Genomic DNA, 26,606 nt, shown 5'->3' with positions numbered 1-26,606 from the left:
CTTGCGACTGGATGCTGGGAACACAACAATAAAGATGCGCTCAGTATGAGCGAGACGCTCTGGGAGGAAAGGCAATTTAGGAAAGGAAACGTGGAGATCCACTCACAATGTCTGTGGGTTTGTCAGTGCCACGGCTCTCTGTCTCTCGAGCACACGGCAGCACGTTGAACACTCAAGCAGACAGAATGAGCACTGCTATATATGTCTCCAGAAGAAGGGGCGGAGTCGAGCTGCAGAGGGGGCAGCCCGGAGCTCCTGATTGGCTGCAGCTGCACTCTGACGTAAAGAGCCATAGTATGAGACTGGGCAGCGAAGCACAAACAGGAAGGAGGTGGGGGAGGAGGGGTGGAGTTAACCATTCAAGCACCGTCCACTGAAATCCACCCACTCCTTCTGTGTCCTCCTGCTTGTAAGAGAACGAGTGCATGCATCCTACAGAGGGGATGCCGGGATGGAAACATGACTATTTTAGTGCTCATTAAATAATGAAACTGCCATGGGAGCATGTTGTGCAGCATTTATTAATTCAATCCGACAGCATGGCAAAACGCATGCCGGCAGATAACTGATGTATCCAGAGACCCCGCTTGTGCATACTTCGTGCCCACGCACTTTTGGCCTCCCACACAGCACTAACACAAAACACTCCCAAAAGCTTGATGAGCGGTCTCTGAGCGGATGTCCATTTTTAATCCTATCGAGTCCTTTCCCCGTCACGGATTGTGCACTGGAGGAAAAATCAATTTGAAGGAGAGCGAGAGAGAGAGAGAGAGAGAGAGAGAGAGAGAGAGAGATCCTACATGCTCACAGCAACACCGATGCAATTTATCACCCTGGTCTTGTCTATCACGTGTAATCATTTCTCCATTTACAGCGAAGCAGTATTGATAAACAGTGATGTGTGAAGATTTGTAATGATTACAATAGGTTAAGACAACAACGGGTGAACACTCCTCCTCGGGTAATTCTGGATTGGTTAAAAAAATCTATTTGCATTTTAAATGTCCCTAATACCATGTCCTAACAGAAGGCATTCAAGGGAAACAAATGTGTCTGTCCACACAGGAAGAGGAAAAATTAAGCACAACATGATAAAATCAGCCAGTCACAATGTACTTAAGCAGGATTTTGGATTGACTGTGAATGCAAACCCTGCATGACTGCACAGGAAAAAAGGAGTTCTGCATCCTGTTTGCTGCCCTCAAATCAAATGCAGCACCCTGACAGGAATGAGCAGTAGCAGCCAAGGCATACATTGTGTGTATTACAGCTATGCTGTGCATGCGTTTCTCACTTTATTGATTAAATAAGGCTTAAAGGATCAATCACTGATTCCTATGTCTTTGTTAGTCAGACATTACTGATGCCGTCTGCTGTAGAAAACCCCATCCATTCAGCTCATGCCATCGATTAAAGACAACAAAGCCTGAAAAGACCATAACAGCGGTTTATGAAAGCCTTTGTCAAATACACTCAAAATGAGTTCACGGAATAAGCAATGGATCCAAGCCTGTCCTCCATGCACAGCCAAATATTATGTCTAATAAGACTCTGACATTCATGATAATAAGTGGTCTCTGTTCGGTTTATCCCACTGGCCAAATGAGTGGGGTGAAACCAATTGAGGAGCGTAAACACTCAACTGACTCAACAGTCGCTGATGTAGCTCCACACCAGCATGGACATACTGTAAGGAGAAATCAAGACACAGGAGAGAAAGAGAGAGAGAGAGAGACTGGATGGGAAAGATGGATAATAAAGAGAGGGGGTGGCAAATGAGTGAGACAAGCGGACAGAACGTGTGACCACAGAAGCACTGCATTCAGTGATGCTTTTCTCTTGCTAATTTGTGGCAAACTGTTCATTTACTACTCTGCTAGTACTGTTGGTTTATGTTGCAAGATGAAATCCTCTGCTGAATGCATAATTTTTTACAAAACACATCATTTAAAATTTTTACAAAATGACCATTTTCTTTTATTAATCAACAGTATGTAATCTAAGCGCAGACTTAAAAGTTGAAAACAACAAAATATTCTTGTAATAGCATCTTCTGCAGGAGATTTGTCTCAAGAAGTCCACAAGATCCAGGGAAGACACATAAAAAGCACAAAAGCCCTTTGAACGTGTGCCAGTCTTTATTAGATCCACCAGATTTGAAGATTTGTCTCCATGGGTGGACAGGGCAATTTAAGGATTATTATGTGACTTCACTGTTCCTCTTCCTGGACATTACTGTTGTTTTTCCCAGGAAGGGTCGATGAAATTCCTAGGAAGCTTGGGATGAATGTTATTACTGGACTTAAAGGGAACATGATCTGACATTTCAATGATCCCAAACAGCTCACACACAACCTTTTCCTTTTATGACAACACTTTATTCTGTTCTCTTCATTATTATTCCTTCCTTTCTCAAAGCATTGTACGAGGAGGAAGACCCCTGGGGCTCTGCTGAATGAAGACCCATGTGAATGAGAGGGCAGAAAATGTTTTATTGACATGGTTTGAGGAATAAACAGCAGAATGTCCCTTTAAAGCTGTTGGAAAGGTAAATGTGATGCACGGAGACTGCTTTAGAGTCAAGAACTGATAAGCCCTTCACTCTGCAATACAGGTTCAAGAGCTGAAAGTCATGCATTTGTAATATTTCTTGCTTCATTGCTGCAGATAATATTCTGCACAGAGTGCAGTCATTCTGTTAAATAGAAAAGAAAAATTAAAATTCTGTCATCAATTACTCACCATAATAACTTGTCATATCCTTATGACTCTCTTTTTCCTGTGGAACACAAAAGATGATGTCTGCACTTTTGTCAATGAAATAATGAAGAAAAAAATGACTTAAAAATTAATTTAAACTGCAATGAATAAAACCTAAGTTGTGTATGTATATATGTATTTTTCGACTTGTTTCCAGTGAAAATATCAAAATACTCTAAAATCAAGATGCATTTTCTACATGAAAAGAATCGATCAATATAAATGGAAATTTATATTAGCTGGTTCAGTCCCAACTGATGGCCTATAAAAAGGTGTCTCATGACCAACGAGTCACACAAGAAACATTTTGTGATGGGTAAATTCCATCCCACCAAAGTAATGCGAATCTCAAATGGGGCTGAATACTTATGAACACTAGTAATTACATCTATAAATGAACATTTTTGGAAAATGCTTGTTACTCACATCATCGGTGACATCAATCTAAGCTTCTTTTACTTTCATTATGTGTAAAATGTAAAAAGAGCAAGAGGTCCTGCGTAACATTTCCTTTCGTGTTCTGTGGAAGAATGGAAAGATGGTGAGATGATGACAGTCAGAGTGGACTTAAACCACAATGGCTTTGTTCCAAATCCAAACCCTTGGGAGTCTTCACAGGGAGCATCCCACATAATATGTAAGCTCACAAATAACTGATCTGGAACGGCTCAAAAAATACATATGCAGCGGCTCCAAAATATCATGAGAGAATCAACCGCAGGCCTTTTAAAGAGAAGTCAGTTCCCTAGGCGGCCATATTGAAGAAACTTCAAGGGAGCTATTTTGGTTTCATATCAGCACTATCTAACATAAACTGTCTTGCAAATGTTGTTTCTTAAATCAAACAGCAGTTAGTTCATAGTCTAGTTAGGTGTTCTCGCTATATCATACTATACTACGCACTACTATCAAACCATAAAAGCCAGATGCATCAAATATGCTACTCAAAAACACATGCAAACCTTCTTTAAATATATTAAATATATATATAAAAACCCGCCCCTCCCACTTAGTTACTCAGTTCAAGCGACACATGAACCGACCGTCTTTTCATAAGTACTTAAAGCATGAAATAAACATGAATGAACATGATTTTATTTCAGCTAAAAGACTTTGGTGAACACAATTTTTTTAAGTCCACTGAAAGTTAATCTACTCTCAGGCAAAATGGCAGTTTCGGCGTTATGATTGGTCAGATCGCCTGTCAATCAAACTCCCTGCAAAGAGTCAAATGGATTGCTCCATGTCCAAAAATGTTCAATGTTTCTAAAATAATTGTTAAAGCTTTTCAACATTTGACTCACTTTTATTAACCATCCATATATTTTTTTTTACATTAATGTTCGTTTTATTTATTTTTTTACATCGCACTTCCGCGCATGTTGAATACATTTTTATTTTAATTGTATGTGAGTGTATTTATATACATTTTAAATATGTATATGTATGCTTATGTGCGTGTATGGACATGTATGTATATGTATATATTATTACGATTGTAATTCCTGATGTACTTCCTGCATTAATTCAATCTTTGTATTGCTACGCCAATAAACTTTAAACTTCTTGTTCACGGAGCTCATCCCAATGCATTCTGGGAAACACGCACAGCTAAGACGTCATCTTAACACGCTGTCTTACAAAGGGAACACACTAGGTTTCAGATCGAAGTGAATGTGTCCTGGTTGAACCCACTCAGACAGAAGCCCATTGCACTCATCTGTTGTTTTTTACTTTTCCCATGTTGGGAGCATCAGTCCGGGGGAGTCAGTGACATCAGCGTGGAGTGGGCGGGGCTGGAGGAGGACGCCCACCCACGGCCCGCTGTGTGAGCCCAGCGCCACCTGTCTCCCAGTCTGGAACAGCTTGTGCCCCGTCTGTGGGCTACCGTCCCCGTACGGGCCCCGTGGAGCCTCTCCATCGCTCGTTTTCACACGCTCTGCTTGAATATGACATAAATAAACATTTTTAGCACTCTTTAGAACATAAATGAGCATCCTGAGCATGCATACATCACCGCAGGCGATCCCGGATTGCTACACGTGGTGGGTTGCACGCAAAACGACCGTCCGCTCAACGATTTGCCATTACAATGATCTATCGATCGGTCTCGCCAGGTTGGCAGTGGCGGCTGTGACAGCCTTGTGCTCCTCAGCCTGTGTGAAAACCATGTGGGACTCTAAAAGTGAGATGAAATCAATGAGAAGTACCTCCTTTGTTCTCCACTTGTGGTGACTCAGAGGTTTGAACAGTCAAGAGATGAACCATCCCAGACACACAAACCAATGGCATTTTACATAAAGTCAACATATCAGGTGGAAAAGTGATACTCACCACTGTGACTAATGCAGCTCGTCTGACAACATTTGAAACTTTTATATTCATGCTGTCATCACAAGTTTTAGAGAGGTTTTTTGGCCTAATTTTAGTCAACTTGATACTCTCTTAGTCTAGAAAAGAAGCTGTTTTTGCTGTATCTGACTCTAGTCTGTACTCTTAAAAACTCTTGGTTAGTATATAACATCAGTTTGAAATTAAATCAGCTAGGGTTCCCACACTTTTTCAGACCTAATGAATGTTCATTATTTGTTATTTATATTTATACATTTTACATGCATATATATATATATATATATATATATATATATATATATATATAAATCATCTTCAGTTTGTATTTCAACCATTTTGGAGCCAACCTTAACAAGAAAAATGTATATTTATTATATACATTTCCATGACTTCTCTATTTTAAAATTTTCCATGACTCTTCATGAAATCAATTAATAATTTAAATGAATAAATAAAAATAAAAAAAATTTGACTGTGGAGACCCATATCCATTAATAATACCATAATTAATGTGGATTTCAAATATTACATTTTATACTGATTTTGAGTTTTATGAGGATGGCTTGAGTTATCAAAAAATAAATAAATAAATTAATTAAAAAAAAAAATTATATATATATATATATATATATATTATTTTTATTATTTTAAATTGGACAAATAGTCCAACTCAAAAGTAAAATAAACATGGAATCCGATTCTTACAAACAACATAAAAATAATAGAAATAAAATAAAAACATGGAATCTGGTTCTTTAAAACAATACTAAAATGAAAAAAATATATATAATAGAAATCAAATGAACACGTCCAAATAAACATGTCAAATGATGATCAAAAATGATATTAAAATCTAAATCAAATCAAACAAAAGAGATCACATTAAAACAGATTTTTAGGAACGTTAGTCAGATCAGATTTCAAGCCGTTTCTCTGGTCGTTTGACTTTCTAACATCACACACACAACGGGCAGTAATGGGACTGATTATGTCCTGAATGGTGAATGAAGAAACTATTCATATAAAAGCACAGCTGTGAGATCAAGAGCAACATTTGTCTGTCCACAATGACCGCTGTACTCTCACAGTCACTATGACACACCAGATACTGACTACAGTCTGTCTCCAGAGGGTTGAGATGTTCATCATACGCAACTGCACTGCTGTAAACACAACTTCTGTTTGTTTTTATAAACTGAGGGACGAGTCTAAATGACTTTCTGTAGAAACAGACGTCACGCCGCAGATTCAGACCTCAGAATCACACACTTCTGCATTTATTTCGTGCAATTTTGAGAGGATAAAAGATCTGAATTCTAAGATATAAACTCAGAACAGAGAGGAAAAGTCAAACAACCTTACATAAGTAACACAATGAAGTTACATGCAATTATTAAATTCCTTTCCTGACCATGTTATTATAACTTTCACATTATGTGTTATGTCCACCGTAAAATACTTTGGAGGTCAAAACTCAGGGTTATGTTTACTTGCTGCATTTAAATTATACCATCTGACTGTCTTTTAATACAGATCTCAGTCAGGTTAGATGCCATATTAATTTAAAAGCAGTTGAAAAGCAGTCTGTGTGAGACAGACTTACAGTCTTCCCATTATAATCACAACCCACAACTTTCAAAACCAGTGTACAGAGTTTTTGTCTGGGTTTTTTTTTTTTTTTTAGGAAAGACATTTTATCAACTGAACAATCATTAAAACAGTACAATGCACTGAACACACTGTACTTTCCTCCCTCACGGCCTCATTTACATCCCTGTCAAAAATGTAATATGGCGCCATGCTGACTGAAGTCTGTACTTGAACCAGCAGAACATTTTCAATGCAACAATCCACACAAAACATTGAGTTGTGGCCTCCGAAATCTTACAAGGTTACCAGACGAGGCTGTTTGCAGTGCACAGACGCAAATCCAAACACAGGAACTGCGTCAGTGACTCCTACAACTCTAGATTCAGATGATTTAGACACTTTTCGCTCGAATAACACACATTTATAGACGTACGACGTGGCTCTAGTTTGTTCAGATGCTCATTAGAAGTAATTGCATTGCTGTGAACACAAATTTTGTTTGTTTTCATGAACTGAAGGATGAGTCTAAATGACTTTCTGTGCTACCAGACGTCACGCCACACATGGCGTCAGTAGACATCCAGGACACATCCCCCTCTGCTGGCACACACACAGCAGCGCAGGCTTCAGCAGGACACATGCTACTCGTCTGCAAAAGATGCCAGTGGTTTGGCACATTGACTAATGAATTCAAACAGGAAGAAGTCACCAGAAAGCCAAATTATATGTCATGAAATGAAATCCTGACTCATGGATCCTGAGAGACGTCAGCTGGAAGCTTTATTTGAGTTTATCTCCAGTCATGTGACCGATTGTTAAACATCCGAGCCCAATGCACACGGTTTCTCACAGAAGAGCGGCTCTGCGGAAACCTCCCTGCCGTGCTTCCGGGAATTCAGTCCACTGACCCTGAAATACAGTCTTGTTTGTGCTCAGTCTGACTCTGAATCCAGAACCAGAGATGGGAACTGAAGCCCTCCCTCGGCCAGCAGCGAGTACAAGCCCCGCAGAACCACAGCACTGGGTCCAGCCGCTCCTGGACGAGAGCTCCAGTACGACGCAAGGTTATCGGTCATCGCCTAAAAACACAAAACACCGCAACATTTGATTACTGCTCTGCGGTCTGTCCAGCTAGATAGCACACAGTGCATGCCACAAGGTTATTAAACTCAGAATGAAACCGAAACCATTATATGAAATAAAATAAATATGGACTGAAGTAAAATATATAGCAAAAAATATATATATTTTATTCCTACAAGCAGATTAGGTAATATTTCTCATTTTAATTTAGTTAACAGTGATGCACTAAAACTATTAAAACTAAAACTGAAGTAAATGTAAAAAAATAAAAATAAATAATAATAATTATATATATATATGATAATTAAGAAGATTCACTATGGCTGCATTACTTTGATCAAAAATACAGTAAAAACTATAGAATTGTGAAATATTATTAAAATTTCAAAAAAACTTTTCTGTTTGCATATATTTTTAAAATGTAATTTATTTCTGTGATCAAAGCTGATTTTTCAGCATCATTCCTCCAGTGTCACACTATCCTTCAGAAATCAGTTTAATGTGCTATCTCACAACAGATTAATTCTATGACTGCTGTCTACCTAGTCAGCTCACTCAGAAAACAAGAAGAAAAAGCTACTTCCTGAAAGACTAAGTATTTTAAACCTGCTGAAGATGAACGGCCTGCTGAAGCTGCTCTACTCGGAGCCTTTGGCTCTCCAGCTCTCTCAGTTCAGCCTCACTGCTGTACGACAGGACGGGGGGCAGACAGGAACCGGCCGGGGCGCCCCATTCACCTCTCCTCCGGACGGGACACAAGCCTCCAGAGATCCTCATATCCCAGCTCTCCCAGTCTGAGAAACACAGTATTCGATACAATATATTCAAATATAAAATATCTTTTAGAATATTTTACCATATATTTTAAATAATCTTCTTAATAATCCTTAATAATACCAAAAACCAAGAATAAGGCATAACATGGAAAATCAGCAAGCATCTAAAGCACATTAATTGCTTTCCCAAGAACTGTCGTATATTGATCCCTCGGGGTCAGGGAAGGGAGGATGAGGTTTCAAAATGAAAAAGCATGTGAGAGGCTTTGAGATTTTACCGGTATCACTTCAATATAAATATATAACAATTAACGACATTGAGAAAGGGATGGGAATACTGTTTTCTCGGATAAATGGACGGTGTGTCCACTTGTGGAAATCATGACTAATTGTGTGATACTGGGCCCAGAGCAGACACAACTGGCCGTGTTTAATGGAGAGTGAACAGATTACAGGCTACTGACACCACATTAGACCCAAAATATCCTGAAGATGACGGGTGTGTAGACTGAACTCACAAACAGCACGTGAACATCCAGAATAAACTAGACCGGGGCTAGCGCTCACAAAAAATGGCCTTGTATGACGGTCTGCTGAAATTAATACCTTCAGTTTATCATGAAGTAAAACTGCAATTATCTGTTGATTCTGACATGAATCCACTATATAATAAAGGTTTATTTGTGTTAATCGTGACATGGGGATTTTCACGAATGTCTGGTTGGGACAAGCTGGTACATGTGTTAAATAAAATTACAATTCAATTAATTTTAAAATGTTAACTATCATAAAATCATGATTTAATATTAACATTAATATTATAATTAATCATATAAAAATTATATTTATCAAAAATAATAATAAATAAAATTACATTTTTTATTATACATTTTTTTTAGTTTCTGCAAATAAAAAAAATTATGGTTAAAAGCTATTAAATAACCTAAACTCTGACAACTTACCTGATTACATCATCTTCTACTTGTCACAAAAGGTGATACATCTTTAACGCATTTTTTACACATTATTTTTTTTGTGTGTGTGTGTTTGTGTGTGTGTGTAAATTTGCAATATTCATTAAGCAAATGAATAACGTCACAAGCAAGGAACCCTGACATGGAAATGAGATTCTGAAGTACCTTTCTTCCGTTGATCAGCACATGTAATAACTTCTGCCGTCATCTTCTCCAAATCCTCCACCATCCGGAAGGACTCATATTCTCTCTCACGCAAGGTCCCTGTGACACACACACACACACACACACACACACACGTTTATCTTGGTCTCCATCTACTCTAAATGAGCTTCCTGATTCTGAAGTGTCCTGTGACTAACGGTTAGATGACAGTGTTATCCTTGGAAGGATCCATATTGCCCAGTTGCTCCATCTTTCTGCCCCGGGCCGGGTACCTGAATCTGAGTCCTTCTGGGCCTGCAGCTCAGCGTTGAAGCAGTGCGTCAGGTCAAGACAGCGCTGTGTAAGCACGTCCAGCTCTCTTGTGATATCAGCAGGACATACAGAAGGCAGTTCGGACGGGAACTGATTCAACAGCAGCTCAGGAACATACAACAACAAAATACTACAAGATTTTAATGTTTAAAGGAACAGTGCGCCCAGAAATTTAATTTTACTCACCCTCAAGTCATCTAAGATGTAGATGAGTTTGTTTCTTCATCAGGACAGATTTGGAGAAATATAGCTTTACATCAGTTGTTCAGCAGTGGATGCTCTGCAGTGAATGGGTGCCGTCAGAATGAGAGTCCTAACAGATGATGAAAACATCACAATAACCCACACCACTTCAGTCCATCAGTTAATGTCTTGTAACAAGAAAAGTTGGATTGGTTTCTTATAAACACACTTTTTGTCCACTTCAAAAAGACATTGGTGTGGATTACTTGAGGATTATTGTGAGGTTTTAATCAGTTCTGACGGCACCCATTCACTGCAAATGGCTAGTAAGTCATGAAAGGCTACATTTTCCGAAATCTGTTCTGATGATGAAACACACTCATGTACTTGATGGCCCGAGGGAGTAATGATGACTGCACGGATACACGGATGATATCTGAGGTGATAGCGATCAAACGCTACAGGACTGATCTGAAAAGGATACAGTGTCTCGCAGTCTCTCTGTGAATTTGGTTCGCTCTGGTACTGGCTTTGATTGCTGGGTTAACACCTTCCTCCACAATCTGAAAGAAAGATTATTATTTCCACAACAATAAGTGCAATTCATTGAAATTAGTGGAGCAAGGCATTTACGTGAAGTCTTCCTTACAAATGTGTGTTTGAGTTGCTTTTAGCACTATAACTACTCTTCTAGGCACTAGACTTATAAGTAGCTAACATAATTTTATGTTTAGATTTTTCTATGTTTAAAAATGCTACTTGTGTTTATTGTGTGAAAAAAATATATATATATTAACCTCCTTTAAAACTTCATAACAATACAAAAAATATCGGTATTTCACCGACAAGATGAGCAAGTGGTTTTTATTAGACTGGTTTCATGTTAAAATGCATGTCCTGTGACTTTAATTTTGAAACAGTATTTTAAGTTTTGCGCTGTTTCATTTACATCCATTGTAAGTGCCTTATAGTGACAGGACTTAAAGTATGAATTATTTACTAATTAATGTTATGCCTCAAATGCTACTGAGAGTGCTCAGTTACAATATTCCTTTAATTTTTAAAGACATTATCAGACTGACCGCTTCTGTTTTGTTCTCTGTGCTCGCCAAGCTGGTAACAGAGGAGATGGTATCCTACAAAGACAACAAAGCAAAGCCATAAAAGCTACATTTGAAAATATTTAATATTTATACAACAACACATATACCTTACAAAAATGTGTGGAAGGTAGATTTGTAAAAAAAATATATATATATTTACAATTTTGAAATGTTTAAAAAATATTGTATAAACAGTATTGTTTTATTACAATTAAAAATAACGTCTCTATTTAATTCTATGTTAAAATGTAATTTATTCCTGTGGAGCAAAACTGAATTTTCAATATCATTACTCACAGTCTTCTCTCCTCTGATCAAGACACACTTCATCCTTATTATAAAAGTTGAAAACAGTTTTTCTACTTGGCTTTTCTTTATTCTTTGATGAATAGAGAGTTCAAATGAACAACATTTATTTAAAATATCAATCTTATATAACAATGTCTTTACTATCACTTTTGATCAATTTAATACAAATGAATGATTTCAAAGATGACTATCTGATCATAAACATACCATTGCTCCTTAGAGCGCACACTTCCTGCTGTGACTTCCCCGTCTTCACCGGACGCTGGCACTTCTTGGCTGGAGACTGACGGGGAATTATCTTCAGACGACTCTTCAGCGTTTGTGGCTTTGACACACATCTTCTGCTGGGATCGTGTGGAAGAGATCCTCGCTGAAGCGCTCTTTGAGACTGACGGTCTTCCGTTGACTACCGGATGAGCAGTCGGTCCCTTCCGGACCAGAACCGGCCGCGTCCAGGGGACCCCGTGGGTCACATTCGCTCCGGCCCGTGTCCGATCAATGGCTTTTTTAGACGTCTCCGAGAGAGGGACAGATTTCACCTGCTTTCTTTTATCTTCCTCTTTACCAGTATGATTAACGAGTGCTTTATTTTTTCTCTCATTAGGTTGTCGTTCTTTATGAACCTCAGATGTGCTGCGGATTTTCAGTGCTTTTTTTAAAACCTGCTCCAACAATTCAATTTCTTGCTTTTCTTCAGGCTGAATATCTGCTTCGGGAGGCAGAAACAAAGATTGATTGTGTAATTCATGATGTGGGATGACATGACGAATAAATAGAAATAGATCAATGATTTTCCTCTAACCGTCTTTAGTACCGACGGCTGCTGCAGTTTCTGTCACACGCGTTCTCCTGCAAAAAATATGGCATGAATTAAGCTTTTCTCAATTAATTTGAACTATTCACAACACAGGAACATTATAACAACGAGATAACCACTTAGATCAGCGCACATTGAGCGTAAAATCTCCTTGCACTGTCGGATGTTTTCAGTGAGTCTGGATTCTTCAGCTTTGCACATCTTGACTGCTTCATCAACAGCCTGAAGAAGAGACATGCTCAGTATCTGGGGAAAATACACAATAGACAAGATCTTAGGTAAACATGTTTATGAATGCTTGCAATTATAGATGCTATAGCTGTATGTTTTTTCTTTCTCCACCAATTTAATCACCTTTTAGCTTTATTCTTATCAATTTAAAAATATACACTGTCTTAAAAAGTTTGGTATCCTTAAGAGTCTCTTATGCTCATTGTGAAATATTATTTCAATTTTTTATATTACTTTCCATTTTTTATATATTTTCAAATATAATGTATTCCTCTGATAAAAGCTGTATTTCCAGCATCATTCCTCCAGACTTCAGTGTCACATGATCTTCAGAAATCATGATAATATGGTGATTTATAATCAATGTTGAAAATGCTGTGCTGCTTAAAGAGTAAGAAACTTCGTTAAAAACATTAAAAATCATACAAATCCCAAACTTTTGAACGGTAGTGTATATGTAGACGGCTTTGAAGCATAAACGACACTAAATTCAGTTATTAATCCACTAAAGAGTAATAAAAAGTGCGTACTTAAGTACAGTAAGTGTTCATTCAGTCAGTATAACGCTATATTAATGAAGATTCAAGACTCTTATCATGGAAATGATTCAAGTTACCCGCCAGGAAGCGCACGCTAGCGTCTAAAAACACAGCTTTCACTTTTCTTTATCCATCCTCTATGTACCTCCAGCTCGTTGGATGTTTAAATATATCGTATGTAACTAAACCTGTCAAAATAAAGTCGGATAACTGAACATTTAGCATCAAACTTCCGTGCGCTCCGTGTACACGTCTCGACTTCTCACGGCGCAACTCACGTATCGCGAGATTGACGCGGCGCGTCGTTTCTATGGAAACAAGCGAGAGCTGAGCAACAGTTGTCTGGCGTTGAGGAGAAACTGAGAAAGTCGTTTCGTTTCTCAACATGGAGAATCACAGAGATTTTGGGAGAGCTGTTCCGGTGCAGATCAGTGTTCTGTCGGCAAACCATTTGGTAGGAAGTCACTAAAATCATTAGACATTGTACAGTCAGTTATTGCATTATTCTATCGAACAATTGTAATCATAACCGGGGCTAGTTGTCACACGAGGAACGGCTATATAACTGTACGTTTTAGAGTTTTAAATTCGCCAACGTTACATGGTTTAAAACACTAAAAACTGTCTTGAATTTGAGACGAAACTGACTTTTTTTTTTAAATGATCCTACTGTGAGAAATAATAAAATTCACTGAAGTGAACAGTGTGACAACTTGCCCCGGTGTCCACTACAACTGTTTCTACAATAAAACAAACACCCCTGACTTTAAACAAGTAAGTTAAATGTATAAATATACTAAACATTAGAGATATTCTTAAAGCTTCTGGTACTGTTTGAATGTGAATATCAATGTATTGTTATGATGTTACAGTAGTAAGGGTAGCTGCAGTAGTGTGGCGTGTTCAAACTAGGTTACTGTAATACAGTCATTGCTGTTGTGTGTTTTGTTATAAGTTACTTGTGATTATTTCAGAGGGGCAGTAGGACTGATTCGTGCCTCAGCTTTGTTCGGGTGGAGTTTAATGGATGTGTGCTGGGAGACTCACAGAAACTGGACGTTCCTGTGGACAAAGATGTGGTTTACAACTTCAGCTGTAGTTTTGAGTGCTCAGAAGTGGCACACACACTGGATGATGTGGCTCATAAACCTGTCATACGTGAGCACTTTTGTCTGGTTTCTGGATCAAATATCTAAAAATTCTTAAACCAAGCTACATTTACTTCAGGGGCTAAGTGAGTTCTCGTTTCAAAATGAAATATCAAAATGAAGTGGTTTTTTTTTCCTCTTCTTATTTTTAACATAAAGTAAACTCACTTTTGATAATTTCTTTAGAAAGTTTTAAAAGTATCTCAAAAGTCATTTTGCTTCTTAAGCACATGCATCCTGGTTTAAGAATTTGTAGGTGTCTGTAATGGAAAATATATCCAAAATACAAAAATAAGAAAACCTTTTGCACAGAGTAAATTTAGCTACAAATTAAACAATAAATATCCCATCTATCCGTATATACATACAGTATAGTTGACTTGATTTTAAATGTTACATTTTTCATGGTTAAATGTAAACAGAAATGTGTATTCTCAGTGACGGTGTTCGAGATCTTACCAAAAGAGAAAAAACAAAAAGAGGAAAAAACCACTGTACTAGGACAAGCCGTCGTGGATCTACTGCCACTGCTGCGAGGTTTTACCCATTAGATTCAAACTTTACACATTTGAGGGGAACTTTTTATTGGATTCTCATATACGTGAGGTTTGATATCGGTGATATCTTTGTTCTAGGCCAGTGCAGCTTCTCATCCACCGTGCTTCTTCACGCGGTGCCTGGATCACCGGCAGATGTTGCTGTACATGAGGATGGTGTAAAAGTAAAGACAATGTTCATGACCTCATTTTTACACCACTACATAAGTACAATATAAAAATATTTGATTATGCATTTTGTATGTATTTCTATGCACAGTCCACACTGGATGTGATGGTGCAGGTTCCCGAGACGTTGCTTTCTGATGCCCAGCGTTCTGACTCTAATGTGCTGATGGTCACTGTGGAGACGGCGTATTCTGTTCCTGATGTCTGGAATCCTGCCTCAACACCTCCATCCCACTATATAGCTGCCCTGCAGATGCCTGTCTCAGCCACGGTAAGAGACAAGTGTTTATCAAGTGTTTTAAATAAAAATAATTCCATCCTTGCTGAGAATGTTTTTTTTTTTTTTTTGTAATGAAAAAATCGGAATGATTCCAAACTGTTGACTGAATGTGTTTCAGTTAGTGCTGCCAAACGATTAATCGCGATTAATTGCATCCAAAATAAAAGTGTTTGTTTCAGTTAGTGCTGCCAAACGATTAATTGCGATTAATCGTATCCAAAACAAAAGTGTCTGTTTCAGTTAGTTCTGTCAAACGATTAATAGCGAATAATTGAACTCAAAATAAAAGTGTTTGTTTCAGTTAGTGCTTGCAAACGATTAATCGCGAATAATCAAACCCAAAATAAAAGTGTTTGTTTCGGTTAGTGCTGCCAAATGATTAATCGCGAATAATCGTATCCAAAACAATAGTGTCTGTTTCAGTTAGTTCTGTCAAACGATTAATAGCTAATAATTGAACTCAAAATAAAAGTGTTTGTTTCAGTTAGTGCTTGCAAACGATTAATCGTGAACAATCGAACCCAAAATAAAAGTGTTTGTTTCAGTTAGTGCTGCCAAACGATTAATCACGAATAATCGAACCCAAAATAAAAGTGTTTGTTTCAGTTAGTGCTGCCAAACGATTAATCGCGAATATCGAACCCAAAATAAAAGTTTTTGTTTCAGTTAGTGCCGCCAAACGATTAATCATGAATAATCGAACCCAAAATAAAAGTTTTTGTTTCAGTTAGTGCTGCCAAACGATTACTGTCAAGTGATTAATCACGGTTAATTGCATCCACGATAAAAAAAATTGTTTACATATACATAAATATATATGTGTGTGTGTGTGTGTGTATATTGTGTATATTTATTATAAATACACACCCATGCATGTATGTATTCATGAAAAATATTTTACTTTTATATATTAAATATATTTATATTATATATAAATGAGATGAATATAAATATATACGTGTAAATACATGTAAATATTTTCTAAATATATACTGTATATGTGTGTGTTTATATATACATAATAAATATGTACAGTACACACATATGTATTATGTAAATTAAAACTTATATTTTGGATGCGATTAACCGCGAATAATCATTTGACATCACAAATAGTAATTTAAAATACTATTAATATTTTTTTTAATTAATACATTGCTTAAGTTGTAGTAAGTGCCAAAAAAAGTTGTAAAAAATTATTAGAAAATTTAAAGAGTTAAGTTTATTGGTCTAAAATAAAAGATGTTTAGATATGTGCAAAATATTTGAATGTCTAAAATAATAATTCACCTAAAAAATTAAAAGTCTTACATTGTTTATTCATCGTTTTACAGAAAGAGCAAGTCTTGTTATTCTCCAATGGCGTTTTAAAAATGGGTGGTGAGAAGGAGCCAGTACCAAGACCCAAAAAATGGCCTTTGGGGTCTCTTCTCGCACCAGGGGCCGAGGTCATTCAGGGCCTTTATATTGATGCAGAACCCACAGACACGGATCAAGGAGACCTTACTGATATAGAGGTGACTTGAGCCATTAATAGACACTTCAGTGATGGATGTGGAAGGAATATGTCACCACATTGATCTGTTTGTGTGCTATAGGACAAGGATTTTAGAGCGGATGCAGAGTGTAACCAGAAAAGAGTGAGCTGGGATACGGCACGTCGTTGCTTTATTGATGCAGGAGGTGTGGCCTGGTGAGTAAACAACACTTTTAATAAATGCACTCACTCCTGTGTCCTGAAATCCATGTTCTCCAATCATGTCTTCCTGTTTTTCTCAGTCTTTCCCGCAGGATTGCAGAATGTAGATTGTGGCCTGTTGAGATTATGAAGGCCATACAGACGGCACCAACCAAAGGTGGGAAGACAAGACAGGTGAGAAGCATCCTGAACCTTAACATATAAGGGATAGTTCACCCAAAAATGACAATTTGCTCATCCAAGAAGTAGATGAGTTTGTTTCTTCATCACAACAGATTTGGAGAAATGTAGCGTTATATCACTTGCAGTGGATCCTCTGCAGTGAATGGGTACCGTCAGAATGAGTCAAAACAGCTGATAAACACATCACAGTAATCCACAAGTAACCCACTCCACTCCAGTCCATCAGTTAATTTTCTGGTGAAGTAAAAACTGTGTGTTTGTACTGTGTGTTTATATCTTATGTAAACCTAGTTTAGTAATTTTTACCTATGATGTTACTTTATTGCAGTAATGTTATCAATCAACTTTGCATAGATGATAGCACAATATTTCACAAAAATATAGGTATATATATTTAGCGAACAGTCAAATAAATTAACCTAAAGAGTGAGCATGAGCCAGGACTCTACTAAAACAATTCACACCCCCAATGTTCAAACCAAACCTATGTCTGTGGTTTGTACTCTGTGTTAATTCTATCAGCTGTTTGGACTCTCATTCTGATGGCACCCATTCACTTCAAAGGATCCACTGGTGAGCAAGTGATGTAAAGCTACAGTTTTCCAAATCTGTTTAAATTCGTCTGCAGCTTGGGTGGCCTGAGAGTGAGAAAATTGTCAGCAAATGTTCCGTTTTGTGAACTATTCTGTTAAGAAACAAAATCCAAAACAAGACGGCAATTAATTTAGATTCCATTATCGTGCTTGCCTATTGATAAACCACAAATATTGCTTTGGTGTGTGTGTTGTAGGGGGAGGACGAGGCACAGATCTCATTCCACGGAGTGGTTTACATGGATCTGGTGCCGTTGTTGTACCCTGGAGTGCGGCGTATACATGGGGTGTACCGAATCTACCCGTTTTATGAGTCTGATCTGTTGAATAAGGTGAGTGAGTCACATCCAGATGAAATGAACCATGCTTCAAGTTCAAGATCAGAGATGACAGAACGGTCTGATACCACTGAATTAAACTCGGACACTTTCAGATCAATGCAAAAAAAAAACGTTTTATTATATAAAATGACTCAAGATATTAAATGACTCAAGATATAAAGTTTGTGTTTAAACCAAGAAAAATATCTATTCAGTAACATATATAAATATATATTCAGTAACATTATCAGTTAAGCTGAAAACAAGATTTGAACTAACTGAGCATGACAATGGCACTAGTGATGTGGTTATTGACCTGAATTGAGCTGAAAAATGACACTGTTGACTTCTGCAGAGCTGCTTTACAGCTGAAATGTAATTTCTTTTCATAATAGATTTGAATTAATAACACTGTCGTTTTCTTGTTTATTAATGTGAAGCTGCTTTGAAATCATCAGTATTGTGTATATAAATACTGCAAATGTGACTTGACTAGTTTTACACCATAAAAATGTAAAGTGCTCTGATCAATATTTTAAAATGGTCAGAAACGTGCATGCTATCTTAAGACTGACTGTCTGACAGTGAATCTTCTCTTTGGTGCTGTTTCAGACTCAGAGGACCTACAGTGTTTTGAAGGAGTGCAGCAAAGCCCCGGCAGCACTGGGCCGAAACCGAGCCAACTCCTCCGTCAACTCCTTAAAGGCTTTTCAGACTAGAACCACGGAGAACCAAAGAGGAAACAACGATGTTTCCAAAAAGGTATAAAAATACTTTTTGTCTTGTTTTTTTTTAAATACCAATATCTACATATTTTTTGTAGAAGTTTTTACTCAAATGAGAACTGATAGAATCAATGGGTTAAGATCATTTGGAGCAGATGCCATCTCTTCCCCTTTCCGTGCTGTAATGGGGCTCGTTTTCGATATCCCCCCTTATTAAATCTGTATCTGTGGCTGAGAGACGCTTCCCAAACCAATTAGCTGTAATAGCAGCAGATTGCTGGGTGAATCATCTCCTTTGCTCATCTGCCCCTCTGTGACGTCCCGTGACTCTGCAGCAGACGGAGAGAGGCGAGGAACACACAGCCGCTCCACCAACTGAGCATCTGACGCCGCAGCTGCCCGCGACACAAATAACAGCCGCTCAGTCAACACACACAAACACACCTTTATCAGAGTCCCAGAAGAGACGATGTTCAAAGTTTCGGTTACAGCAATGCCAGTGGAGAAAATGTTGAGTTATAAAATTAACATCGATTATTTGATTTTGAGTTTGTATTGAGATCTCTGACTCATGTTGGCAAAACTTTTTGAAACATTGAAATAAAAAAATAAATAATAATTATTGTCTTTTTACTCTATTTAGACTGTATTCTCTATTCTGAATTAAAATGCCAAAAGAAAAGTATTTATTTGAAGTAGAAATATTTTGTAACATTAAATGTCTTTGTCATTTTTTTTTTAATCAATTTCATGTGTCCTTGTTGGATAAAAGTATGAAATTCTTTCAAAAAATATTTCTCACCCAAACTTTTGAATAGTAGCTTACATCACATTATCCATTTACATTTAGTCATTTAGGAGACACTTCTATCCAAAGCAACTTACAAATGAGTGAATCAATTCCAAGTAAATCCAAGTAAAATAGGTTTCGAATCCCCGTTTCATGTTTATTTTAATACACACAAAACATCTTAGAAGTACATAATAATGGATCTTTTGACTGATGTTGTTTTTCTACAGCCAGATTCTCAGGGAAAATGTGCTCAGACTGACAGCGTGACTGGACTGGAGCCTCAGGTGAACACTGAGGGACAGGTCAGTTCATCTGTCAATCACATTAAAATTAAAATGAAGCAGTGAAATATAAAAAAAAAACACTCTTGGTAAGGTATGATTTTTCATTGTCTCAGATGTACGCTGATTCAAGATCGTACATTGTTATTGAAATTGCTGTGGAAAAGCCACTGGCTCCAAAGAGACCGCCGGAGGAGCTGGCCAAACGGTGATGGGAAAGAGTTTCATTCAAATTCAAAGCATTGTGTTTTCCTCCGATATGCTGCTTCATGTGAATTGATTCTGTCTGACACAGGGTGATGGAGCTGGTTCCTCCCAGACCTCCACTGCCTCGACGACCAGCAGGAGCAGAAAGAGTAAAAACAACATTTATCCTTGTTCCCTTACCACTTCTGTCATTTATGTGTTGCTCAGAGTCAGATCTGTGGGGAATCTTTTGTCTATGACAATTTATACGATCATAGCAAAATATAATGGCTGAGATGTACAATGAAATGCCTTGGTCATACTGTATAATAAACGAGAATAATATGACTAATAAATGTGCGTGATATTCTCAGGCAGTACAGGAATACCAGTCTCAGATAGCGAGTGTGGCCGCTCAGGTGTTGGATCAGTACCAGCAGCTGTTCGGGGCAGCGTTTCTGCCGGGTGGGAAACCTCTGGACCCAGTCATGCAAGAACAGCGGAAAAACCAACTTCTCGGAGAGCTCAACTACTCTGGGAAATACTTTGCCTTCAAGGAACAGATGAAGGTCAATTTCAGTCAGGTTTAATGTGTTTTTGAAGTCCATTTGCAAGGTTACTTACTTGCAACAAAACAGTCATGATTTAATGTTTCATAATTCCTTTGTAAAACATTGTCTACATCTCTTTACTACAGCAACTATCCTTCCCATTCTCTTCACTGTGTTCTCAATATGCTTTGACCATGACAATGTATTATTCAGGGAGATACCAAATAGTTTTGCTTCCTTAACTTGCTGGATAAGTGCTTAATTTATATGTAATTTCAGTTCCGATTTGGACCGTAGACAATAATTAGACCCAAAATACTATACTCTTTGTTTTAGATGTATTTAGTATCAACTTGTTTTCTAAAATCCACTTTTCTATACTCTCCAACTCCTCATTCAAAAAAGCCATAATTTCAACCGACGGTTGTGCAGATGCATAAACTTTTGTATCATCTGTATACATTGTTAATTTAGCACTTCTTAAAACCAGATATAAATTATTTGTAAAAATTGAATAGAGAAGTGGTCCCAAACAGCTCCCTTGGGGAACTCCACATTCCATTCCCTTTCTATCCGAATAACTTCCATTTGAAAAAAAAAAAATCTCTGAGATTTATTATCCAAATAACTTTCCATCCAAGCAATAACTGATGGTCTGAACCTATAACTCCAGATTTTCCAAAACAAGCTTATAATTCAAATGCAGCTGTAAAATCTAATACAACTGCTCCACATATCCTTTTTTTTATCCAACCCTCGATCTATGCAAGATCGAAACGTAGCAAGGGCATTGGTAAAATAGTCGATGTGACATCAGGGGTTCAACCGCTATTTAACGAAGCTACGTGAATACTTTTTGTGTGCAAAGAAAACATAAATAAGGACGTAAGTAAAAATGTATTCTCCTCATCCCTTCATGTCATTTTAGAAAGAGTATTACGATGCATGCGTTTGCTTCTCCTTAATGTAAACAGTGCATGTGCACGTTAATGTAAGAAGTAGCGCCACATGCATGCATTGTGTCAGAATTAATCAAAAATTTTATTCAATTACTTTTCTGAAGATGAACAATGGTCTTATGGGTTTGGAATGACATGAGGGTGTGTCGTTAATTTTATGGGTGAACTATCCCTTTAATTGTCAAAAACAACACTGTTTTGGACTTCTGTATGAAACAAACGTTGTTCTGCTTCATACTGTTGTTTATCAGAGCACATGTAAATGAGCTCCTGATGTTGTATGTGGCAGTACTCTGTGGTGCGGATCGTAAGAGAGAAGATGTTGAGGACAGAGGCTTTCTCAGACCCTGAACAGCTGCAAGCGTTCCTGAGTCACTTATACGTGTTCCTGGTGGACGAGATGCATGCTACTCTTAATAAGGTGATGCCTCAAAAAAAAAAAAAATAATAATAATAAATTATGTTATTTGTTAGGGGAAGCATTACTGTTACTAAAAGTGAGGCTTATTGATCTGAACAAAGCTTTAAGCTTTATTATCAAGCCCTGGTGCTTTATAAGTGTCTGTGTTTTTCATGCACTGATTCAGACTCTGTCAGTGGACTCGCAGGACACTCATCAGGAGCCTGTCCTGAGCTGTGCTCAACTCAAACACTTTGCCAGAGAGGCCGAACTCAACACGGACTACCAGCTGGCAGCACAGTACTATCAGGAGGTGAAGCATTACAGCTCTTCTGCTCCTTAAACATACTATCACACTACACTCCCTCTCTACCCATCCTAATAATGTACAACGCATGCTTTTCACAGTAGTTTATAAAACAGTGTAAAACACATTATATAAAACACATTATATACGAATGTATATATACTATTCACTATATACTATTTAATAAAAAATTATATATCAAGTAAATAAAGTAAGATCTACTGTATGCATATATTATGGCAGTATTTTCTATGGTGCATTTAAAATATGCTGATTTATTCATTCAGAATAATGAAAAAATTCAAAACGAGAAAAAACACTCAAAAAAGCTTAACTCCTGGAGGAATTAATGAGAACTGGGGTGGTAATAATAATGCACTCATAATAGTAAAAATTATGCATTTATGGATGAAAGCATTGCAAATCTAAAAACTGTTTGTGTTTTACAGTGCTTAGGGTGCTTTGTAAATTACATTATTGTTTATGAACTATTAAACCACATGTTTGGGTCATATTCCACCCACAAATCAAAACGAAGCAATAAAATATGACATTTATGCTGAAATAAACAAGCTATTTTAGCAAACGTTGCATTAGTGACATTAATCTATGACAATTAAGCACCCCACTCTCATTAATGTAATGTGTAAATACTGATATATTATTTAAAATACAGACACTTATTTTATCTAAAGCCACTTATTTATGAACTAAATTAGGTAGAATATATATATAAATAATGGTATTATTTGCTGTATTGTCTTTCAAACATTGTGTTACAGTAAAGAGAATGATAACCATAATGAGAAGTCCAAAAAGCCCTCCTAAGTCCCTGGATGTTAATGTAATGTAAATTGCAATCACACGGGCATTTCAAGCATGAACGCACTGCATTTTGTGAAAAATGAAGGATGTAATTATAGTATATCATGCATATTCAATGAATTCCTTTGAAATGGCATGCTCTAATGACAGTGTGCTATTTCAAACTCATCATTTGTGACATGCCAGTATCATTGGATGTGAGTCCCGTCTCTCTGTAGTGTTTGATTCGGGAGCGCAGCGAGCCGTCCCACTGGTGTGATTATGGAGCGTTTCACATGCTGACCACTGACCACCTGAAGGCAGAGGAGTGCTTTCAACAGGCCTTATCCATCCAGCAAACGCACATCCCGAGGTCAGCAGACACAAATGACTCAGACTAGTTTTCTAAACCAGTGCTTTGACTCACTCTTCTGTTGTGTTCGGTGCAGTTTGCTCATGTGCGGCGTGCTGTCAGAGATGAACGGACACTATGAGGACGCAGAGACCTTCTTTGAAAGGGCGACTTGTGTGGAGCCCAACAATGTGGTCGCCTGGGCTTTGTTCGGTGAGAATAGATTACACACTACATACAAATGCTGAAATAAATATACTTCATTCACTTTTGTTTATTTTACTCTGACTGCAAAAGGATATCATTCGAGTTTACAAAAACTTTTTTCAAAATTATGAAAATGTGTGTCCTCAGGTATATTCTGCCAGACTCAGGAGAAGTCAATAGAGGCAGAAATGGCTTTCCGGGAAGCCAGTAAGCAGCTTAATGCAGTCCTGCAGACTGAATCCGCATCTAGACCAGAAGTCAGCTCAGAGACTCAGTCTGGTCAGAAGAAGGACCTGAAAGATGAGACTCCAGCTGGAAACACAGAGGAGACAGGTGACCGCCTCATGTCCGTCTGCTCTGTGACAAAAGCTTTTCATTTATAGCTGATCTGGGATCATTTGCTTTAAAGGAGGCAATGCAGATGCTGTACATGAAGAAGAGCGGCCACAGAATGACCAGGCGAGCAAACAGGAAGTACAGCAGCAAGTTCCCCCAACCGGCGTCCAAACGTCTATCTACATGGAGACAGTGTGGTTTCTCCTGCAGAACTATGCATTACAGGTCACCCCAGTTACATTAAAGGACATCTTTACAAATCTACTTAGAAGGTTTTTCTTGCACCAACAACAGGCATAATTTAGTGTTTTATGGCTATTTTGACCCTTTGTTGAAAGGCCGTTTTTGCTGCTGTTTCTTTAAGACTTCTTTATATATATATATTACTTACAAAGTTTAGTGTCTGAGAAGTCTTTTAATGTTTTGGAAATAAGTCTGATGGAGGCTGAAGGTAATGCTGGATTGTGTTGGTGTCCTCAGATGGCCCAGCGTGCTCTGGCTCTAGAGCTGCTGTCTCCAGACAGAGGCACCATCAGCTCGTATCACCTCGCTCTCGCTAAACTACACCTGCTGAGAGGAGAACACGACAGCGCCGAGGCCAGCCTGAAGGAGGCGCTGACCGACCACTTCCAGGTCTGCATCTTTCCTTGTCCTTTCTACAGATTTGATTTGAGACGCACTTCAAATTCACTATTTCTCCTCCTCACAGAATCCAGACATATGGGCCCTGTGGGGTCACTTGCATTACGAGAAGGGCGATTACGCTCAGGCTCAGAGCTGCTACGAGCGGACGCTGGATTCTGTGCTGGACGCCTCGGACACACACTCCATCTACCTTCGCTTGGGCTCCATCTATCTGCAGAAAGGAGAAGTGAGTTCAGATCGACTGCTTTGGAGTATTTCAGTAAAGTAGTTTTCATGTGTGCTTCATTGCCTCTGTAGTGTGATAAAGCCAAACCTGTATTCCTGCGTGCCTGCAAACGCTCTCCGTCATGTCTTACCTGGCTCAAACTGGGAATCGCCTGCTACAGAGTGAGTACAAACCCATAATGCATTCAGAAGTAGAAGCAAAGTCTGTAACTGTTTGAAATCAAAATTGACTTGGCTTGTTGTTAAATGTGCTATTGATCAGCTGGAGGAACTGACCGAGGCTGAAGAGGCGCTGACTGAAGCCAACGCTCTGAATAACAGGAATCCAGAGGTGTGGGGTTACCTGTCACTAGTCTGCTTACAGGTGAGTGACTGACACATGCATTTCTCCCATTTGTTCCCTTCTTTCTTTAAACTTCTTCACACAAAAATGAAACATTCTACCATCATTTTACATTCTATGTCTGTATGAGTTTCTTTCTCATGTGGAACACAAAAGAAGATATTTCGAAGAATGTTGGTAACCAAATCTATTGACTTCCATATTATGGACAAAATATCAAGTCAATGGGAAATGGGTTACACAGTTCTTTCAGCATTTCAACAGAAGCATTATTTTGACTGTAGTTTTGACTTCTTTCCAGACTGGCCGAAAACTAGAGGCAGAGCAGTCATATAAATATGCCCTAAAGGTTTGTAATGCTTAATGTCAATGTGTCTGTGAAGTCTGTGGTATCCACATGTAATTCTGACCTCTTATAAGTTTGGTTTTTTAGATGAATTTGCAAGAGGAGTCCCTTCTAGAGGAGATTCACGAGCTGCAGTCACGTGTTGGGTTTGGGAACCCTTCCTTCTGATCGCTCTTATTCACATAAATGTCATTTTCAGCTATAAAAAGGTTCCTTGTTTAATCCTAATGATAAAAAAGGTGTAAATGATAATAAAATATGATTTTAACCATAATCAGCTGTGTTTTTTTTTTTTGCCTTCACATTAAAAGTTCACACCAAGGATGATAATGAAAACAAATAAACAATAAACAGTATTAATATTAATCGTTTTAACTCCACAACTATGATAGCGGCACTGAGGAACGATATTGAAATCTCTGTTCAACTAAGAAACGATAAAACCACTGATAGTCGATCCGAATCTACCAGACTTTAAAGGGTGATATCTCTGTCTGTTCAGGGGTCAAACAAAAAACACAAATTAATTACAAAAACGTCACATACATTTAAAGAGAAAACAGGAAAAATAAAGGCTAATTTTCAAGCCTTTTTAAATAAGGTTGTAAAAATGTACACATTTATATACAAACCAGACAGACAACCATAAAACTGATTGTTAGAAATTCATTAAACAGGAGAAATGTTTACATGGCAGACAGCGGACATAGAAGTGTTCGTCTAAATTTCATCATCATGTAGAAAAGTCTTGCGAAACAAAAACAAATCTCTATATAAAACAATAAAACTTGCCTTCACCTGTACCTTGTTATTAGAATCATATTAAGGTACTTTATTAAACAACTAAACTTAATTTTATTGAACAGAAACAAGAAGTTACACAAGGACGCATCCTCATAGTCTGCAGGGGTCTTTGTTTAGGTCTGTTCATGAACACGATTGCCCCATGTGTAGGTCAGCAACATCAGAACCATGAGTGGGGCAAAGTTGAATAGCATCTCTAA

At 37.8% G+C, this 26,606-nt stretch overlaps 2 protein-coding genes and 1 long non-coding RNA gene across 3 annotated transcripts; 1 reads left to right on the top strand and 2 right to left on the bottom strand.

Moving 5' to 3' along the window:
* Positions 1–7,417: 7,417 nt before the first annotated feature.
* LOC113067448 (tubulin epsilon and delta complex protein 2-like) lies at positions 7,418–12,342 on the bottom strand. The gene is made up of 7 exons (XM_026239870.1): positions 11,815–12,342; positions 11,278–11,331; positions 10,680–10,758; positions 9,973–10,102; positions 9,701–9,799; positions 8,392–8,579; positions 7,418–7,781 (listed from the first exon to the last, which is right to left on the bottom strand). Exons 1-7 carry the CDS (start codon positions 11,943–11,945, stop codon positions 7,635–7,637), a joined length of 828 nt encoding a protein of 275 aa, XP_026095655.1. The 5' UTR covers positions 11,946–12,342; the 3' UTR covers positions 7,418–7,634.
* Positions 12,343–12,370: 28 nt separating this feature from the next.
* Positions 12,371–13,448, bottom strand: LOC113067498 (uncharacterized). Its single transcript, XR_003279375.1, has 3 exons — positions 13,272–13,448; positions 12,558–12,670; positions 12,371–12,456 (listed from the first exon to the last, which is right to left on the bottom strand). It is a non-coding gene; the product is annotated as an uncharacterized LOC113067498 (long non-coding RNA).
* A 131-nt stretch (positions 13,449–13,579) lies between these two features.
* LOC113067587 (cilia- and flagella-associated protein 70-like) lies at positions 13,580–25,780 on the top strand. The gene is made up of 26 exons (XM_026239950.1): positions 13,580–13,648; positions 14,169–14,352; positions 14,781–14,879; positions 14,978–15,063; positions 15,159–15,338; positions 16,682–16,864; positions 16,946–17,040; positions 17,127–17,220; positions 18,020–18,154; positions 18,755–18,904; positions 19,888–19,962; positions 20,058–20,149; positions 20,237–20,297; positions 20,502–20,696; positions 21,927–22,058; positions 22,225–22,350; positions 23,388–23,521; positions 23,598–23,713; positions 23,855–24,040; positions 24,117–24,268; positions 24,524–24,676; positions 24,753–24,914; positions 24,986–25,075; positions 25,176–25,277; positions 25,558–25,605; positions 25,690–25,780. The coding sequence occupies exons 1-26, from the start codon at positions 13,580–13,582 to the stop codon at positions 25,768–25,770; spliced, it is 3,180 nt and encodes a 1,059-aa protein (XP_026095735.1). The 3' UTR covers positions 25,771–25,780.
* Positions 25,781–26,606: the final 826 nt, after the last annotated feature.

This window comes from Carassius auratus, linkage group LG28B (assembly GCF_003368295.1).
Source record: "Carassius auratus strain Wakin linkage group LG28B, ASM336829v1, whole genome shotgun sequence".
In the NCBI taxonomy this organism is placed as follows: Eukaryota; Metazoa; Chordata; class Actinopteri; order Cypriniformes; family Cyprinidae; genus Carassius; species Carassius auratus.
This window is presented reverse-complemented; position numbering and strand designations above follow the sequence as displayed.

Excerpts from the sequence above, each read along its gene's own strand:
- LOC113067587 (XM_026239950.1), top strand. The coding sequence starts at position 13,580 with ATGGAGAATCACAGAGATTTTGGGAGAGCTGTTCCGGTGCAGATCAGT. Across the intron at positions 15,064-15,158 it reads TACATGAGGATGGTGTAAAA|TCCACACTGGATGTGATGGT; the intron begins GTAAAGACAATG and ends TTCTATGCACAG. Across the intron at positions 18,905-19,887 it reads ACAACGATGTTTCCAAAAAG|CCAGATTCTCAGGGAAAATG; the intron begins GTATAAAAATAC and ends GTTTTTCTACAG.
- LOC113067448 (XM_026239870.1), bottom strand. The coding sequence starts at position 11,945 with ATGTGTGTCAAAGCCACAAACGCTGAAGAGTCGTCTGAAGATAATTCC. Across the intron at positions 9,800-9,972 it reads CCAGAAGGACTCAGATTCAG|GGACCTTGCGTGAGAGAGAA; the intron begins GTACCCGGCCCG and ends TGTGTGTCACAG. Across the intron at positions 7,782-8,391 it reads AGGCCGTTCATCTTCAGCAG|GCGATGACCGATAACCTTGC; the intron begins GTTTAAAATACT and ends TTGTGTTTTTAG.